This window comes from Phyllobates terribilis, unplaced genomic scaffold (assembly GCF_046119375.1).
Source record: "Phyllobates terribilis strain yellow unplaced genomic scaffold, ASM4611937v1 Scaffold_4__5_contigs__length_816908805, whole genome shotgun sequence".
NCBI lineage: Eukaryota > Metazoa > Chordata > Amphibia > Anura > Dendrobatidae > Phyllobates > Phyllobates terribilis.
In genome coordinates, this window is record NW_027362764.1 from 517,985,275 (window position 1) to 518,005,887 (window position 20,613).

The 20,613-nt window shown below is 39.9% G+C and overlaps 1 protein-coding gene across 3 annotated transcripts in view; it reads left to right on the plus strand.

Moving 5' to 3' along the window:
* CARMIL1 (capping protein regulator and myosin 1 linker 1) overlaps positions 1-20,613 on the plus strand; it is a 344,138-nt gene that overhangs the window by 89,202 nt on the left and 234,323 nt on the right. For all 3 annotated transcript variants that reach the window (XM_073678871.1, XM_073678872.1, XM_073678873.1), the window contains exons 3-4: positions 9,751-9,801; positions 17,195-17,254. In XM_073678871.1, coding sequence (XP_073534972.1) covers positions 9,751-9,801; positions 17,195-17,254 — 111 coding nt within the window. The remainder of the gene's footprint in view (positions 1-9,750; positions 9,802-17,194; positions 17,255-20,613) is intronic.

Sequence of the window (20,613 nt, forward strand, 5' to 3'; positions counted from 1 at the left end):
ATACATGAAGCTGTCACACCCTGGTCAGGAGAGCTGCCGGCCAGCCTGTGCACTGTGCTCTGATCTCTGTCCCTTTTATAAGGCCGTCTAGCTGCATCCTAACGGAAGCCAGTTTAAGCGTGAAAGATTCTTTGAACCAAGTTTACAATCGTCAAATCAAGTTGTTGTTTTTTTTGTTTTTTGTTTTTTTTTTAGAGTGGTTCTATGTATACAGATGAAGTTCTCATGGATACAAGCAAATGTAATATATAATATAAATCACCCTGGATAAACAGACCTCCAGCATTAAGTATGTGGAGGATTGCTTGGATCATGAGCAGCAGAAATTGCTGTCTAAGTATAAAGGGAATCTGTCACTAGGCTTTTGCTACCCCATCTGAGAGCAGCATGATGTAGAGATGGAAACCCTGATTCCAGCGATTCAGTCCATTTAGTGGACTGATTGCTGTCGATTTGATAAAATCAGATGTTTTCTCTGGTGTAGATCAGTTCTCTGAATTCTGAGCCCTGTATAACCCCGCCCACACCACTGATTGGCAGCTCTCTGCCCATGTACAGTGTACACAGAAAGCTGCCAATCAGTGGCGGGGTTATACAGAGCTCATGAATATGAAGGACTATATGACAGCAGGCTTACTAGTCCCCTAGTGATAATCTCCTGCTGATAAAGCAGTGACTTTATCAGAACTACAGCAAGTAGCCCAGTAAGTGACACATCACTGGAATCGGGGTCTCTGTCCTTACATCATGCTGCTCTCAGATTAGATGGCAAAAACCTGTTGACAAATTCCATTTCAAGCTGAAATTGAGGTGTACCTAAAGTATGGAAAATAGAACTGCATATTTCTTTGATAAATGTAATCCTAAATTTCCCAAAAGAAGTGGAAGCTGTATAAAAGGGGCAAAGGGTGGGCACTTTAAAGAGTTCAGCCACTTTCTCTTGTTAGTGCAGCTTTCCTCACACTGACCAGCACTTCTGTCCATACAATGGCAGCTGGTGGAGGAGAATGTGACCAGACCTGTCAGTCAGTCTCCTCCAGTTATTAAACGCCTCACATGGGAAAGCTGCTTTTCTGTTGGAGGAGACTGACGGACTAGTCTGGTGACATGATCCTCCATTATCAACCATTTATGGACTAAAGTGCTGGTCTGCTTGTGTGCAAAACTACACTAACAAGAGTAAGTGGTCGACCTCTTTAAATTCTCAAAAATAAATGTTTTTCAATGGAACCTTTTATAACATCAAAATGCTTCTATAATTACTATTCTTTCGATAATGATTGTTTACGCGAGGGCAATTTACCAGTTATGTTTCACCATAAAGGGAATATGACATTAGAAAGTGAATTATTTAAATCAGGTTTTCTGTTAAATGTATTTAAATTAAAAATTGCCTCTTTTTTTTTTTTTTATCACAATTTTTTCTTAAAAATTAGAAATCTTGTAATATTCGCACTGGCCACCAGGGCTTTTTACACTCTAACTTCCTGTTTCAGGACATTCACATGGACATGGCCACAATGAACAGACTCTGACCCTATATTTTATGTGGAATCATCTAATGAGCATATGCAAATCTCATTGTGAAGGGAGGGGGAGTAGGATCCGCTTTCCCCTATTGTGGACTGTTATCTGACTGCTAATGGTCATTGTAATCCTGCGTCTGTTGATAAAGAAACTGCTGTAAACTCTTCCTGAAATTACAGAAAGATAAGAGTCTAAAATAGCCCCAGTGGCCAGTGTGAAAATGGCACGATTACTATAGATAGATAGATAGATAGATATTATATTATAATATATTATATAAAATTATTATTATTTTAACTAAAGATCGATCTCAGAAAAAAAAAATTGGAAGAAATCGTTTAACAATACCTGTATCACTAAAAACTGATTTAAATAATAGGCCATTTTTTTTTACTATATATTCCCTTTAAGGCAAATCAACAAACTGCAGAAAGTGGACCTCTGTTAGTCAGACTTTTTACGAGCTGATTAAATAGCTAATTAAAATGCAATGACTTTTCTTTTTTTAAAGAAAAAAAAATAAACTTTTATTTATAAAGGCGGAAAACAAAGTTTTAAACGTAAAGGGAGTATGTCACTAAGGTCAACCCTTCTAAGCCGTCTATATGGTCATGTAGGTCACAGGAAGGTGAATACAGTGATATCTTATTCCAGAGAAATCCAGATTTTTCTTGTATGTAAATGAGCTGTTAAGATCTATGGGCCGGACATGGATCTCCCTGAGAATCTGCCTCCTAAAGGTTATTATAAATATAAAAGCAAGCATTACCAGTGTGAGACATGTAACGAACACTGTAAGGAGACTGACTTCAGTTGTACTGTCCTAACACGTTTGCTGCAGCTCTCACAGCTCTGCTGCATTGCAGCCCTGTCTGCCTGTGAGCTGGAAGCTGAGAGGGACCTGCAGATGTGAGGTATAATCACACACAGCTCTGCAGTGAGGTCAGGAGAGCAGAGAGCGGCCATTACACGTCACACTGGTAACTCCCCTTCATGTAAGATAATCTCTGGAGTCAGATTCTCATGCAGATAAGTATTCAGCCCATTGCATAGAACAGCTCATCTACATATAAGAAAAATGTTTATTTTCTGGAATAATACCTTGATATCTGAAATCTAATGTATCATTTTATTCATCTTCCTATGACCTGAATCCCCAAATAGACTACTCGGGAGGGTTGATCCTACTGACAGATCTGACTACATCTCTGAACGAATCTCCCGATCTGTTCCCTTACGTAATCTCCGGTCCTCCTAAGACCTCCTCCTCTCCTCCACGCTTATTCGTTCCTCACCCAATCGCCTCCAAGATTTCTCCCGAATATCCCCCATCCTCTGGAATTCTGTGCCCCAACACGTCCGATTAGCCTCCACATTTGGATCCTTCAGACGGAACCTGAAAACCCATCTCTTCAAACAAGCTTACAGTCTGCACTGACCCCGCTGCCTCCTCAACAACACGTAAGCTACTGCAAAACCCCCAACCTACTGTCTCCTTCCCCATTCCTGTAGAATGTAAGCCCGCAAGAGCAGGGTCCTCTTCCCTCTGTACCAGTCTATCATTGTTAGTCATTTACTGTAAGTGATATCTGTATTTGGTATGTAACCCCTGCTTATGTACAGCACCATGGAATCAATGGCACTATATAAATAAATAATAATAAATATAACGGGTGACCAAAACATTCATCTACCCCAGAATGGCATCAGTAAAAACATCAGCTCTGCGGTAAAAAATAAGCCCTCACTCAGCCCCAGATACCAAAAAATGGAGACGCTACGGGTCTCAGAAAATGGCGCCATTTTTTTTTCTTTTACAAACTTCTGTTTTTTTTTTTCACCACTTAAATAAAAAAGAACCTATACATGTTTGGTGTCTACAAACTCATAATGATCTGGAGAATCATAATAGTAGGTCAGTTTTAGCATTTAGTTAACATGGTAATTGGTACAAAAAAACTATTGTGGAATTGCACTTTTTTTTGCAAATTCAACGCACTTGGATTTTTTTCCCCGTTTTCCAGTACACCATATGGTAAAATCAATGGTGTTGTTCAAGTACAACTCATCCCTCAAAAAACAAGCCCTCACACGGCCATATTGACGTGAAAATAAAAAAGTTATGGCTCTGGGGAAAAAGGGGAGCAAAAATCAAAAACGGAAAATCCCAAGGTTGTGAAGGGGTTAAGGGTCCAATTACACTTGGCGACTGGTGGCACTTAAAAGCCACCGATCAGCTATTTTTTTTTTTTTTTGTGGCCACAAATTCCTCCCCCACCATCATTCTCATGACTGTGACTCAACACTTTTGGTGCCCAGCAAATAAATCCCATGGAGGTTATTCAATGGGAGCTTCCTTTTATTGCTCTATCTAGAAGCCAATCAAGATTGTAAATCTGTTTATAAAATTCAGTTTCAAGTGGTGGATTATTAAAAGAACAGGCGGAATTTCCTTCTATAATATCCCTCCTTCGTGAATCACCTGTCTCTGTACCTTTTTTATAGAATAGTATTTTCCATTAAAGATTCAGGTCAACCAAATGGCTGCTTTAACAGAAACCGAACAATGTTCCTTGGTATTTTCGGGCTTTAGAAAAATGTTGTGCTGGCTGAATAAACATATCTATTGATCTGCTGCAGACAGGTTCGTGAAGTAGTAGAATTATGATGTCGCTCTAGAGCTGACACGTCAAGGAAAACTAGCAGGAGAGACAAAGTGAAGGTAATGAAGTCGGCAAGCTGAGCTTTATTAGAAGAGACGTGTTACTGATAGCGGTGGTATTGTTTCAGCAGCCGACTGATGCTCGCGCTTCTTTCTCAGCAGTGGTTTATGAGTTTTCGCTGAAGAGATGATTTTGTAGGTCAGCTGATTGATAACAAGGGGATGAAGAAAAATAAGGAATGAGGAAAAATGTATCTGAGCTACTCTAGTTTCACATATCAAGTGTGAACTTTTATTAAGGGAGCACTTGGTGATTGCCTACATTTTATGGAATTGTGGTTCGCAAAGCTTAACATCGGCAATCATATTAGCTATAGTAATTATGGTAAATTGTGGCCATTCTAATGACCAACATTCTGTAATTTCGAAATTCCAGATCCTATTACACCTGAAGAAAAAGTTGGAAAGACCAGCACCGAACAACAATATAACAAGTTGCAACGTTCGAAAGACATGCATTTCTATGTAACAGTAGTAATTTCCATAGTGTTTTGAGATCAGTTTCCTCCATTTTCCAAAACTAGAGACTTGTAGGTGCCTGTTTACATGAGAGAGGACATCATAAATGCTACGATCAACCACCAGCAACAAATCTACCTCTTCTGGAATAGTATAATGAACACCAAAATTGAAAAATGGTCTTTTAGAAAGTTTACCCTCTGAAAGAAAAGATCATTATTCATGTCATAGGAGAGAAATAAAAATCTGGTACAGATAGTCTAGTCCAGATAAAGGCTTGGTCTTCTCAAACCGACCATCATTTGGAGAAGTTTAATTAGGGCAGCCTTACAGCACTGGGGTCCTGAGTTCAAATCCCACCAAGGACAACATCTGCAAGGAGTTTGTATGTTCTCCCGGTGCTTGTGTGGGTTTCCTCCGGGTTCTCCGGTTTCCTCCCGCACTCCAAAGACATACTGATAGGGAACCTAGATTGTGAGCCCCAATGGGGACAGTGATAATGTCTGTAAAGCGTTGCGGAATATGTTGGCGCTATATAAAAATTATTAAAGATTATTAATTGCATTTGGAGTAGGGAAGAAAATAATTAAATATTGGCCACTTCTGGTCACTGTAAAGGGTGTTGACGTTGACTGGTGAGATGCTTTGTTCACTGATACTCAAGAATCTATAGATATGTTATTTATGGTCTATTTATATACTGTAAGCTTGCGAGTTATATCTGAGTTATGCTTATTCTGTAACATCATTTTGTCTGTTCAAGCCCCCTAAAATTGTAAAGCGCTGCGGAATATGTTGGCGCTATAAAAATTAAACATTATTATTATTGCCACAGTTCTGATTTTTATACCTGTGCTGAAATAATATTATTACAATCATATTTTTCCAGTAATGGAAGAAAATGTCTGCGTATCTGAACAAATAACTGCTCAACCATATTTATTAAGGGTTTTATCCATGTCCATCCTTCTTGGTATAAAGGATTTAGCAGTTGATTATGTGGCGCACTCTACAATGAATGATTGGTCAGGGCCATCCCCATAGCGTGAAGAGTTAAAGTGGTTGTCTCGTGTTCTGAAGTAGGAGCACAACGCGATCCAGCCTCTTCTTACGAAGTAGTGGGTTGGTACGCTCTTGCCTAATTTACCGTTTGGATTAGCGGCATTGTAGGGTCACTGGCCTGAGCTGTGCTCTCGATGCTGCTGTATGAGGCAGCTTTACCAATGCAGCATTGGATGAGCACGGTGGCATTGCAGCTGTCCAGGTAACCCGGCCAGCTTCAGAGCAAGGTTTATAAGCTCTGTAGGAAAAAGTTTAAGCCCTGTGGATGTTCGGTCACGCTGCTAGGCTAAAGGTGGCAGGTAACCAAGGCAACAAGAATTTTAATAAACCGAAAATTGAAAAGTTTCAGAAGGACTTTCCAATTACAATCATCTTTTAAGCTCAAAATAACACTTTAAACTCCTATAGACACAAACTAACTTTTTTTTTTTAGATTCATTTAAAAAAAAAAAAAATTAAATTGCATTTACTTGAAATTCATTTTTTAAAGAAATGCACTATAAACTATAATTAAATGATAAATTACAGTTTAGTATAGCGAAATGGTTTACAAAAACAAAACTACATTTTGAGAAAGTGACACTTTAACTTTATTATAATGATTGGAAAGGGTTTTGGCATCTGGATCCCAACAATTGAATATGAATGGCTTTTCTTAGGCTACCCTTTCTAAATGCTTATGAAGTTTTGTTATGATTACAAATTGCTGTAGATTTTGCGCTAGTGATTGGAGATCATGCTTCATTAATGCTTTATGTGAGTTGGCAGACGTCACCCGGTGCTCCATACAGGCTGTGATGTGCTATACATAGAAAGCAAAATGATCAACTACTGCAGTCATCTGGGCTGAAGGTCCACAGCTTCCATTGATAAATTAAATTGCCCTTTTAATACCAGTGAGCTTTTCAAATTGACTGAAGCTGCAGATTTTTCATCCTGTTGACTGCGTCCTTCATCCTCCCTGGAGCATGAAATCTAGTTTAACGTATGAGAAGGATTTTGACCATCATCACAAACCCGATACGTGTCATGGTGAATTTTCCACATTGCAGATTGGCCTATGTATTGTTATCCTGTAGATTGTGATTCCTTCCAGGCACGGGTTTATTTGCTTGTTAAAATAGTTTGAAAATCTCCATATTGTTTGCGGGAAGTATAGTGATTGCTCTGATACACAAATTCTGAACCAGCTTTAGATTGTCAGTTATGACACTACCTGTGGTCTTATACTTTGTTTTTTTTTTTTTTTTTACATGTGTGTAAAATTCTTCTAAAATCCAGATTACTAGAATCTGTAATGCTGTCGGAGATGTGGCTTTTAGTACAAAGAAGATTTACACACAACTACTGTGTTTTTGGATGTGCTTCATATGCAAGGTCTTGTTCAGACAACCATAATTAGCTTGCATTTTAGCATCTGTATTATGGCCACAAGTCACAAACTGAGACCACGTTCACACGTTCAGTATTTGATCAGTATTTTACCTCAGTATTTGTAAACCAAAACCAGGAGTGGGTGAAAAATACAGAAGTGGTGACGTGTTTCTATTATACTTTTCCTCTGATTGTTCCAGTCCTGGTTTTGGCTTCCAAATACTGATGTAAAATACTGAACGTGTGAATGTGGCCTAATTGCGAGGTCTCTGACCTGAGGGAACTGAATCGTAGTTCTAAATAATACTCTTAGGCCCCGATTCATCACTATTGCCTGTTTTTTTAGGAATGAATGCCTCTCAAATCATGACTTTTTTAATTTGTGACATATTCATCAAACAATTTATGCCTTTTAAAGTTTTTTTTTTGTTTGAGTCAATTTGGCTTTTTTGATGTGTCCGGACTGATTCCTCAAATGCTATTTTTTTTTTTAAAGGTTGTCCAAGTACCATTTTGAAGAACTAGGAACAAAAAAATACCAATGAATATAAAAAGAAAAGTAACTTAACTTTTAAAAAAAAAAAAATCTGATCCATAGTTCAGGTCATAAAATCCACGCCCATTCTTTTGAACTCTGTACAGATACTAAAATCTTACTTGCCAACTTTTGACGTCTGTCTGGAAATAGTGCTTTCCTCATAGCCACCCCCACCACTTAGCAATAAAAGTATTGGCAGAGGACATATACTGTACTTCATTTGTCTAGCCCATAAAGACGAACACCTAGAAATCCCTTTTTAATTTTTTTTTTTCTTTTAAGTATACAAAGTGTTCTCTTCTTTATGCCATATGTTATGCTACTTATTTTTCCTTAGGCATTTGTGTCAAGTGAAGTCTGTCATAGTTAAACCTGATGTTTGATTGATCCAGAAAACGTACCCTTCTTTCCACAGATCATAGCCGAGAACCCAAAAACGTCTGTCTATATGCCCTTTTTCTTTTTTGTAGTGTCTTATGGTTTAGCAGATGTGTGAACAGTGTTTCCAACTGTCCAGAAATTCCTAAACAGTCCCTAAAAATAGGGCTTTTTTTTGCTCCATCCATAAAAAAACATTTGAGGCATCCATGATTTTTTTTTTTTAAGGCTGAAAAAAGTTATGGATAATTTTGACTGTAATTATCATCATTTTACAGTAAATGTAACTATTCATATCAGAATTATGGACTGAAGACAAATGTCCCTTTTATAACCATAATGATTTATTATGAGTTTCCAATGTGTCCGTAAAAAATATTGTCTGTCCATGATTTTGATAGGCTGTTGGGGGGGGGGGGAAATAGTCAAGATGGCAACCCTGTAGGTGAAGGCCTTAATTTTTTTTTGGAGAAATGCTAATTTGCAACTCTGCGTTTAAACATGGCCAATCTAAATTATCAACTGTTTAACTGTAAAAGTATCTGTTGCGAATAGCAATAATGCCAAACTCCGCTTTCATTTTTCCAGAACAGATTAAGATTTAAAAGCTGAGCTCTGATTGGTTGCTATGATCATCAAAGGCGATCATACATCATACAGTTTTTATAAATGAAGTTCAGCGTTTCCTTGAAGTTTGACATACAGTATGACTGTACTCTGAGAGAAAAAAAAATGGCTTCCCTACTTTCTTTCCCAGTTGACATCGAAAAGGCTCTATTTCTTGTTGTGGCTCTGTTATATTCATTAACCCCAACAAGCTTGTAAACATTAAAGGATTGTCCAGGCTCAAAACAAGTCTGCACTCACTGTACGTGACTGCAGACTGTGGAATCATGACAGTGTGTAATGTGCATGCTGTCATGATTCTCCTGTGTGGAGGTTTCCAGTAAGATTCTATGTTTGCAGCATGCCAAAATATTCTTCATGGGTTTGACCACCGTGCAATATGAACTTTTAGAACACGTATATACCTCAGTGTATCCAATGTAATGAAGTGAAAATGTATGCCATACGCCAATATATAATATGTTCATCATAGCTGGGAAATGAGCACAAGGGCAGGGACGTACACACCACATGTAGAAGATCTATCTAAAGAGAATATCTTGGAATTTTGTATTTTTTTTTCTTATGGGGCTAAGAACTTAGAGGCAGGTAGTTATTAACTACATGCCTATTCTTCCCATCACGAACCACTCCTGACTGCGATTCTGCGGCTTCTCTTGACGTCACGTCGACAGAGCCGCTTCTTTTCTTCAGCTCTGTTGTGTTGACGGGGCATCTCTGTTAATGTCATGCTGATTGACACTCTGCTCTCCGCTGCCTAAACTGTGGGGAGCTGGCTGTCAATCAGCTTGACAAGAGCAGTGACGCCCATCAACAGAGCAAGACTGTAAGAGAAAGAGCTGCTCTGTTCATGTGGGGTTAAATGAAGCAGCATAACAGGCTGGTAGTTAGGGCTAAGAGCTTCAGCCAGGTAGTTGCTATCATAAAATAAAAAAAAAGTCCCGGATAACCCCGTTAAGTTGTCTTCCTGTTTCTCTTGTGAAGTTATAACTGTACAAAATAATTTAATCCTATAATTGTTACAGGTTAGTAGTTTCTAAGTATTTCTTTTTTTTATTTTCAGGTCCTAACATCATGTCGAGCTTTTATTCTAACTGCTCGAGTGCCAACCAAGGTAGGTTCCCCCTTCATATTTCACTGTTTTTAACCCTTGATCTGAATGTTGGGTTTTTAGGATGTTTCATCAGTTTTTGAATGTTCTGGAAGGCAAATTAATAACATCAGGCATTAAGGTCTTTTTAGGTAAAACATAATAGCATTTCACTTTCATGTTTGGCAAAGTTGATAACAATGCTGCTTTTATTTTGACTAACTGTCCCAACTAGGGGCTGGAAATGTGTTTTGTTTTTTTTTGTTTTTTTTGTGTTTTGTTTTTCTGCTCATAGACTATATAGTATGGAGTAAAGGTAGGATCATAAAAAAAATACAACAAACAAAAGAAAAAATCAGATCACCGTTTCAAGCTAAGAATAGGTTGGTGGCCATGCTGCAGGTGGTAGTACTGGTGCACGAATTACTAGACTGGTTCCCCCATTAGTACACCAAGTAGATAGACAATCCAGCTCCAATGCAAAATATTATAAAAAGTCAAACTTTTTATTTAATCTTCAAAAAAATCACACTTGTAGGGACAAAACATTGTTTAAAAGAGAAACGCACAACCTACACATTTCAAACAAATATAGCAAAGTGTTACACATAGTGCAGGGTTTATATATCAACTGTCATGCGCACATCAAACAAAAGGAAGATGTTAGAGGTAACACAATAATTAGTGAAATGGTGGGTAAAAATCATTACTTGTAACAACAACAAATTGCAAAAACCTTGTGTACAAAGGTTACAAATTGTAACCAAATTAAGAGTATCACATATAATTAGTCTTCAATAAAGAATCAACATGCATCAAATCCAATTTGTAATTAAGGCCTGATGGAATTCTAGTATTTAGGATAAGAATCCAATATGCTTCATGTATGAGCAAGAGTTTGCCCCAGTGTCTGCCTCTTTTAAGTCTTTCTTTACAGACACAAACTACTGTACTCCCTTCTGTTCACATGTGACTTTTTTCATTTTTCTCCTCGCTTGAGAAAGGAAAATGGCGGGCAGACACTGGTGATGTCACCCACTTTGCCTGCCCACTCCATTTACTTAGTGTGCCAACATCTAATTGCAGGCATTAGTACAGTGTAAGTAACATCTATAATGCCACTGTTGGGAAGAAGTAATGTGAAGTCATATCATTGATTGCCATGATTACCACTGAGTGATATTCACATCTACAGCATTTCTACTTAGGAAAGCATACTGGGGTGGAACATGGCTACTGAGCCCGGGTGTCACATACAAAGTGACTGTAAAACCCATTAAAGCTAATAAAGCCGGCATAATATGGTCATCAGACAAATTAAAGGGAACCTGTCACATCCTTTTTCAATATTAAACTGCCCCCAATGTCTTTCTAGTGATGCAATGTGCATCACTAACATGGTCTTCTCAAGCAAAACTTTCCTCTATTTATCTAAAAAAAACACGTTTTATCCTTAGGTGATTGCATCACATAACTCCTCTTTCAGCCATAGAGATGGCTCTTTCTAGCCTTCCAGTCACGGACCTCTTCAGATTATTCGCTCCCAACTTAGCTTGATTGCCTGCACTGCCCCAATGTCACAGCAATCGGCCCGTAAATTTTGCACTTGTGTACTTACTATCGGGTCCTCTGGAGCCGCAGGAACGGAGTGCCGTGACATAGGGGCAGTCCAGGCAAACAATCAGGCTGCAATGGGCTTGAATGTGATGCAATCACCTAAGGATAAAAAGTGTTTTTTTGAGATAAATATTGGGAAGTTTTGCTTGAGAAGTCCATGTTAGTGATTCACATTGCATCACTAACAAGACATTGGGGTCCATTTAATATCGAAAAAAGGATGTGACAGGTAACCTTTTGAACTGAACCTGTCAGTTGGATAAACACTCCACTCCTAAGCAGTCTACAGTGGCTTGCAAAAAGTATTCACCCCCTTGGCTTTTTACCTATTTTGTTACATTAGATGTGTTTAAATATTTTTGTGATCGGATTTGTGTGTGTGATGAATCAGCACTAAATAGTCTAAGTTGGTGAAGTGACAAAAATATAGGCATAAATTAAATTTATGGGATCAAATAACTCAAAATTGCATATTTTTTCACCCCTTTTACTATGAAGCCCCTAAAAATTCCTGGTGCAAGAAATTACCTTCACATGCTTGATGAAAGGAAGTCCACCCATAGGCAATCTAAGTGTCACATGGTCAGAAGCTGCAACACCATTAAGCAAGAGGCACCACTAACCAAGCAACACCATGAAGGCCAAGAAACTTTACAAAATAACTTATGAGAAATCTGCTTCTTTCTCTTTCTGAACTGATTATTCTTTCTCTTTAAAATTCTTTTTATTAGGAGATTTTTACAGTATAGGGAACAAGGGGTCAAGAAAGGGATGAAGGGAAATGAAAGGCAACCAAATAAAGGAAAAGAGAAAATGGGGTAGGGAGGAAGAGTAGAGAAGGAGAGAGGGGAAAAAAAAGGAAATGAAGATAATCTTAACATAATTGCACCACAACGTTAACATACCAAGTGCAAAAACAACATAGAATGAAGTATAGATTAAAAGAATTCTGGCAAAGTAATAAAACATCATATAAAGAGGCTTCTCTTGCTTGGAGGAAAAATTGCGTTCTAAGGGGACCATTTGGAATTATATTTAGGTAGAGAGTTATTCCTTAAAGCTAAGGAGATTTCAAAGGCGTTATGGGAGAACATAATACCAATTATGTTGAAATAGAGGGAATATCCATCGATTTCCATTTTGACGCAATATAAGTTTTTATAACAGAAAAAATATGTAAAGAAACTTGTCTAATTTTTTGAGGGAGGTCATCTGCTTCCAGAAAAAAGGAGAACCCATTGGGGAGAAATTTTTACAGGAGATTCATTGATTTTATTCAATAGTAAAGAGACATCTCTCCTAAGTATCGAAAGTTTTGGACATTCCCAGAATATGTGAAGAAGATTGCCTCTTTGACCACAATTCCTCCAGCACAAATCAGATTGATCAGGAAATACGTTTCTAAGTCTAGCGGGAGTGTAGAACCACCTAGATAACAACATTTTAAAATAACTTTCATGTAGGTTTGCGCTAATAGAAGATTTGTACGCTAGTTCCACCGCGTTTTTGCATTTATATAGGAGGAAATGATTATTTAGATCTTTTTCCCATCTCCACATTCAGTTTTTCAAATGAGACATCAGAATTAAAAATTGAGTAGATATTCTTCATATTCCAAATTGAGTTATTCATAGGATTCTCTAAAAGAGTAACAAGTTCTCTTGAAAGGGTCAAAGGTAAAGAGAATTTATTTCTAATATACTTCCTTAAGTCTAGAAAATTATAAAATTCTTCCTGATTTATTCATTCTCCATTCACAGGTAAAATCTGTCTTTAGTGAATATAAATTTTTCTATTACTGAGATGGAAAATGACAGTTGCCACCTATAAGATTCTAAGAAAAACTGTCGTTTAAAGAGGTAGTTCGGGGCGAGAAAAAATTATTCTAATGGCCATGCCTTCATAAACTATTAAGATTATATGAATAGTGCTGTTTCCCATCCTCATAGTACCCTGTAGTTCTGTGAGACGCTGGAGCTGCTCCTTGGTACTCCCCCCTCCTTTCTGGGACGTTGCGTCACTGATCAGGGGCTATGGCCTTCTCCCGGCTGCCAGCAGCAGCCAACCCCCTGATAACCATCTGCTTGTATTCAGTCCTAGATCAGGGCACGTGGTGAGGGTGTAGCCTACTCTTAGCTGTGAGCAGCAGCCAGCCCCTGATACCATCTGCTTGTATTCAGTCCTAGATCAGGGCACGGTGCGTGGGTGTGGCCTACTGTCGGCTGCAAGCAGCAGCCAACCACTTGATAATATCTGCTTCGCAGCAGGCCTAAAATAGGGAGCTGGCTACGGCCCCTGAGCTAGCGCTGAATAGAAGTTTTAGTAATGGTGGCTGCAAGCAGCTGAAATTTTTACCAAAAAAATTTCTGTTTTTTCTCCTTCCCCCATGACTGCACCACGGAGAGAGGGGATCCGCCCTTCAAGGACAGGAAACCTACAGATAAAAAGGGCGCTACCTCTCTCCTGCATCAGTTGGTTTCCTGTCCTAGACTGGATCCTACAGTACCTAGAGGAGGCATACCTGCGGGGTGCCAGAAGACTGAGATCGTCGTTGGAGCCAGGCTCAGCCAGACCCACCCAGGCAGCGGGGTGTCCTGAAGCGCCACCGCTGGGGTCAGAGGCCTTTAGTGGGTGTGTGGGGGGGGGTCCAGACGAAGAGGAGCGGTGCCTGTCGGGGCCTGCCGAAGCTTGCTGCGCTGGACCTCCCTGAATGCGGCAGTTGTGATTGCGGCGCCTCCGGATGGCGTAGCGTTGCAAGGCATGACTGGGAATCCAGTCTGCGCAGGCGCAAACGTCCCCCGCAGGTGCGGGGGAGAAGAGGCGCACCCGAGCACCGCAGGCGCTATGGGGTACGGCCAGCTGGAAGGTGAGGGCTCCCAGGGCTTTAAAAGACCGCTGGGAACACCAGTAAGTGCTTCTCTGAAGCTCTGGCACGCTGTCTTTGAGGCATGAGTGACCAGGAGTTACATACACAAAGATTACCAGAAATTCCTCAGAGGAGTGGTTTCCATAGGTGGAGTAGTCTAACACTTATCAATACACAGCCCTTCCATTCGGCATCGCCATAGCCCCAAGGGTATTCACCAAGGTTATTGCGGAGGTGATGGCACATCATAGACAAAATATCGCGGGCAAGGACTCATCCGTCTATGACTCTACGGAAAGCCATGTCCCTTCTAGGCTCCCTGACTGTGTGTTTCCTAGCCGTCCAATGGACCCAAATACATACCAGGGCCCTGCAGTGGGAAATCTTAAAGGTAGAAAAATCTCTAAAAGGGCATTTAGAAGGACAGCTAACACTATCATCAGAGACCACACTTTCCCTAAGGTGGTGGGGGAAGATGGACAATCTAGCCCTGGGTATTCCATGGGCAATCCCCACACCTCAAATTCTAACCACAGACGCAAGCCCCGGGGGCTGGAGGGCTCACCTCAACAATCTTGTAGCTCAGGGGGTCTGGACAGAACACCTGAAGCCAGTTTCCTCAAACATGAAGGGGCTTCTAGCCATAGAATTCATACACACACTTCAATGTCACCACTTGAGGGTGTTCTCGGACAACAGAGTAGTAGTAGCGTACCTGAACCACCAGGGGGGTACCCGGTCCCATTCTCTGATGCAAGCGATGGAGGTCATCTTTCAATTAGCCGAGGAAAACTTACAATCCCTATCAGCCCTGCACATAAAAGGGATAGAAAATCACACGGCAGACTTCCTGAGCCGGACACAGCTAAGACAGGGAGAGTGGGAGTTAAATCAGTCAGTTTTCGGTCAGATTGTACAAATGTGGGGACGTCCATAGACCTGTTCGCCAACAGTCAGAGCAAGAAAACGGACTCTTTCTGCTCTCTAGACCCCAAAGGGAACCCCATAACTTTAGATGCCTTCATGATCCCATGGAGTCACCCTGTATATTACGCTTTTCCTCCGACTTCCCTGATTCCAGCTGTTCTGAGGAAAATCAGAAGAGAAAGCAAGAATAATCTTGATAGCCCCCTTCTGGCCAAAGTGGGCGTGGTTTTCTTGGCTGAGGATGATGTCAATCTCCGACCCATGGGTGCTTCCGGACCTTCTTTCGCAGGGGCCGGTACTTCATCCTCAGGTAACAAACTTGCACTTGACAGCCTGGAATTTGAAAGGGCTCCTCTGAGGGACAAAGGATTTTCCCCAAATCTCATCACCACACTACTTCAAAGTAGGAAACCTGTAACCACCAAACTTTACGGGAAAACTTGGAGGAAGTTCCTTTCAGTCTTCGGTTCCAGGCTAGGAGGGGAGGTTCCATTAATAGCTATCCTAGAATTCTTACAGTGGGGTTTGGAACAGGGCCTGGCCACAAGTACCTTGAAAGTCCAAGTTGCTACGCTGGGAGCCCTATACAGCTTTGATCTGGCCAGGGATAGATTGGTATCTAGGTTCATTAAGGCATCATCCAGATCCTGACCCATCCCCTCTCGAAACACTACCCCTTGGAATTTAAACTTGGTCCTTTCAGCTTTAACAAAGGCCCCATTTGAACCTCTGTCAGGAGCATCCCTAAAAATCCTATCCCTCAAGTCAGCGCTTTTAGTAGCTCTCACATCTGCACGTAGGGTCAGTGATATTCAAGCTCTATCTGCAGGCCCTCCCTTCACACAAATCTTGGAGGATAGAGTTACTCTGAGAACTGACCCTGCCTAACTACCAAAAGTGGCGTCGAAATTCCACAGGTCTCCGGAAATCACCCTCCCTTCTTACTGCCCCAATCCTAGGTACAAGAAAGCGAGATACTTGCATACGCTAGATGTCAGAAGGTGCCTAATCCATTACTTAGAGGCGACATAAGAGTGTAGGGAGGATAGTTCTCTTTGTTTGCTTTCATGGCCCTCGTAAGGGGGAAAAAAGCTTCTAAGGGCACGCTGATTAGATGGATAAGGGAAGCCATCACACTGTCGTACTCCTCACGTGGGGAAGCCGCCCCGGAGAAACTGAAGGCCCACTCAAGAAGAGCGGTGGCAGCCTCCTGGGCGGAAAAGGCCGGTGCCACGATTGAGCATATATGTAGAGCGGCAACCTGGTCTTCCCCCTCTACTTTCTTCAATCTACCGGCTAGATTTAACCTCTTCTTCAGACCTTACTTTTGGGAGAAGGGTTCTGGAAGCTGTGGTCCCCCCCTAATGTTTCACATCTCTGTAATTCTCTCCGTGGTGCCGTCATGGGGGAAGGAGAAAGACGTAGTTACTTACCGGTAACTGGATTTCTCAGAGCCCAAGACTGCACCCATACATTCCCTCCCTTCACGTGTGGGTGCATACACTTTTTAGTTGCCTATATGTAGTCACATGGTGTTTCAGATAAGCTTCTTAAAAATGTTACATTTTGTGTTACTAATCTGGTGGTCCTCTCGTGCTCTGTAAACAACTGATGCGGGAGAGAGGTACCGCCCTTTTATCTGTAGGTTTCCTGTCTTTGAAGGGCGGATCCCCTCTCTCCGTGGTGCCATCATGGGGGAAGGAGAAATCCCGTTACCAGCAAGTAACTACGTCTTTTTATTCTGTTGTATACTGCAGAGTTGTGCTACTTATTCCAATTAAGTCATATACAAATACATGTACACTTGTAAAAAAAATTGTTTGTTTGCAAATATTGTGCCTATTTCACCTACATTTTAATTATACATTTGATATAAAACTGGCAATCCTTCCTCAGTATGAAGTATTATTGAATGTAGTTGGTTTTGTCATTTTCTAAGAAATTTTTAAGGAATTTTTATTTCCTATTTTACATATTGTCTGTTTTTATTTTGTTTTTCACTTTTAGCTCGAACTTACATTCAGTTATTTGGAGATTCAAGGCATTATTTGCAGCAAGCCAGGCCATGTAAGTATCTTCTGTTATTTTCTGGAGAAGTAGTAGTGTCTAGTACTCTCTACATATTGGTCATTCAAACTTCTTACGAATGATGGCGTCGTCTTCTAAAGAGGCCATTTATTACAAATATTGGGTCATTGGTAATTTCTACTTTGCAGGGACTGTCCTGGAAAACTAAAATAATATCTGAATTGCTAATATCTTTAGTGGGTTTTTTTTTTTTTTACATCCAGAAAGTGAAAATTAATTGGCATGATTCATGCTTTCTGGGAGATGCAGCAGCTCCTACATCCCTGTAGCCAACATTTATATATTTCATGACACATTGTGTTTGCTAACTCCTTATTCCATCCTTTACCTGTCACGTCTCCGGTAGATGCTGCTGTCTTTGGATTTATTCCTTGTGAAGTAATGGTGCTGGAGCATGACAGTCACTAATTAATGAAAAACGTTCTAATTATTTCACGTCTCCATATAGTGACATGCAATTTTATACGTGTTTTTTTTCCCCTTATTTAACTTGGCCATCTATTATTTCTGTCTCTCCGACAGATCTTATTTCGCTCTACCATCTGAAATATAGAAAAAATTAAAGTGGGATATCCTTTTTTATTAAAACTGCAATAACAAAAAAAAATTGGGAATCTCTAAGATTCTTTATTGTAGGCTGGGGGATGTACACCTTTGCAACCCAAGTTTGTATGGATCCGAAGCGTCTTAAAGTTAAAAAGGAATTAACTATAAAAATTCACTTCCGATTTTGTATTTACAGCTCTTATACGCATATCTTATATGTGTTTTCTTGGTAATTGATAACAAACTCTGTAATCTGGTCAAACACCCTACCATCAGTCCTCTATGCCTAGAGGGGTTGTCTAGGATTCAAAAAAATGAAGGATTAAGAATATATAAAATATTCCCCCACTGCTTTGGCTCCGCCACTCCGTCGGAGATACTGTAGTTTACTGTGGCTGCTGTGGTCAAATTCTGTATATCCACATTTCCCCTGTAGCCATTGACCTCAGCACTCAAAGCAATTCTCATTTGAGGTAGTTCCCTTCAGACTGCAGCAAGAAATAGCCTACTTACCACTGAAATATAGTTTTACATGGCGATGAATTGAGGTCCGTGTAACATATGGTGATTGCAACTTCGCCGACAATCTTCCCATGACCACTCACATGCCACTTGCATACCACTTCTGTTTCTTTCAATAAACTGTTTAGAGAACCGGAAAAAGAAAGTGGTCGGCAGATGAGTCGAGTATGTAAATCCTATATGAGCGGTCACTTGACGACTGCTTACACAGTGCAACAGAGCGTAATCTTAACACTGTGCATGTTGCACACTGCTAGGATTCCCAATTTTAGACCTGCTCACTAATTTTATACTTTGGCTGAAAAGCTTCTCTCTGAAGTGTTTCCCGTTCCTGCTAATAAGTAATACCAGCAAACAAATTCTAAAAGTGTTATTTCTTTGCTAATGTTTAAATATCTCCATAGCAACAAGTACTTTTCAGATTAGTGTTCCTCAAGAGAATGGTAACAGCAGTACTGGTGATAATTGTAGTCAATTCTTACAAGAAAGGCATTTTAAAGGGAACCTGTCCTATTTTGCATGCAGACAGATCTGTGGACAGCATGGTATAGAGAAGGAGAATCTCCACAGAATGATATATCTGATTCTTGTAAAAATTCAGTGTAACTTGATCACTGACGGGACCACTTACTGGACTCGTATTTTATTCACTGAAATCCACAGTGTTTGTATGTATACAAGTTTTACTGAAAGTTGTGAGATATGCTCCTCTGTGACTCAAATATTAAGGTGTTTTATTTTTTTTTTAATAAATATCAAGGTTGGCCCTCGATTTTGGCCCTGTATTTGAGTTTGACATCCCTGATCTAAATGAATTGGGTCAGCCTTCTATAAATCTGAGTAATCTGCTATTATCAGGCAATCTCTGGGTGGTCACTAATATCCCTATAATGACCACTGAAAATAAATTGGTGACCATATAATGCATGGTCGCATTGAGTCTACTCTTGGCAGCCGATGTCTTCTTATGACTCATAAATGAGGATTCACAAGTTCTTTATTTTTATTTTATTTTCTCGCTATCCCTCCCCCCCATCCCAACATTCTTCTGTCTAGTTGATTTCAAAGTTTTAATCTCTTGGAATAGACACATGAAAATACAGAATACCTGACATCAGTATTAAACTGAAGATTTGCCGTATACATTAAAGGGAGTCTACCTCTGCCAAAATGCATTTTATATGAGCTGTACTGTTAAATAGGGGACTCATTCCTATAACCATGATTCCTAGCACTGCATCTGTTACTGGTATAGTGCCTGAGAATGTTTGTTTTTTTTCTTTTTTTTTTTACATCCATATGCAAATAAGTTGAATGAAATCTGTATTATATGCTCATTCCTGGGCGTGTGTGTGTACATGTGCATATGTCTTTTATGAAGTATGTAGTATACAATATAGTATTACAACCGTAGATACTGTGGAAGCCCCCTCTAATACAAGATTCAATGACTGAAATAGACAGTTGAAATTTTTCACATCTTTGATGCAGCTTTTCAAGAGAAATATGGAGACTGGCTGTAGCAAATATGGCCCAAAGGAATAGGTATAGTGAAAATAACTCCAAATAAAGTGACATTTCTGACAGTATTAAAGCCTATATTACAGTGTAATGCAGGCACATCCCTTATACATTACTCTTTAATTACGTCTCTGGGGATATTCTTTGTGATATATGAACCAGCTGTAGAGTCCTTGGCTTTCTAAGATTTGCTCTGTCGGTCTGATCTTCTTATTTCTGGTTTCCACTTTAGAATTTTATTTCTGGTGGAAACATCCTGTTTAAAGTTTTTCTCCGCCATAAAAATCCACTATGCTGGTTATAATAAAACCCTTTTAGGTTTGTACACATTATCGCCGTGTTTTCTTTTTGGTTTCATTCTATAATATATAATCTAATATATTGGATGTCACAATATATGGGGATTGGCAGAAGATGGGCAAAAGTATTAATTTAAATTGGTCTCTTTGTGCCCGATTCATCAAAGCTTTTACACCATTGTCCTGGTGAAAAATGCTTTGAAAAGTCGCATAATTCTGGCATGATTGGCGGCTGCACTAACATTCTGCCACTTTTGGCGTTCTCGTACAATTTCACAAACTTAGGGATGCCGCAGAGAAGCTTTCTGCTGAGTCCATCAAAATGAAGCTGGATCGAGTCATAGCAGGGTAGAGTAGGAAGGTACCTCCAGGGTCATCGTGTCCAACCCCCTGTCTAGTGAACCCCCTGCAGGATTCACTAAATCATCTCAGATAGGATCTTGAGATGCT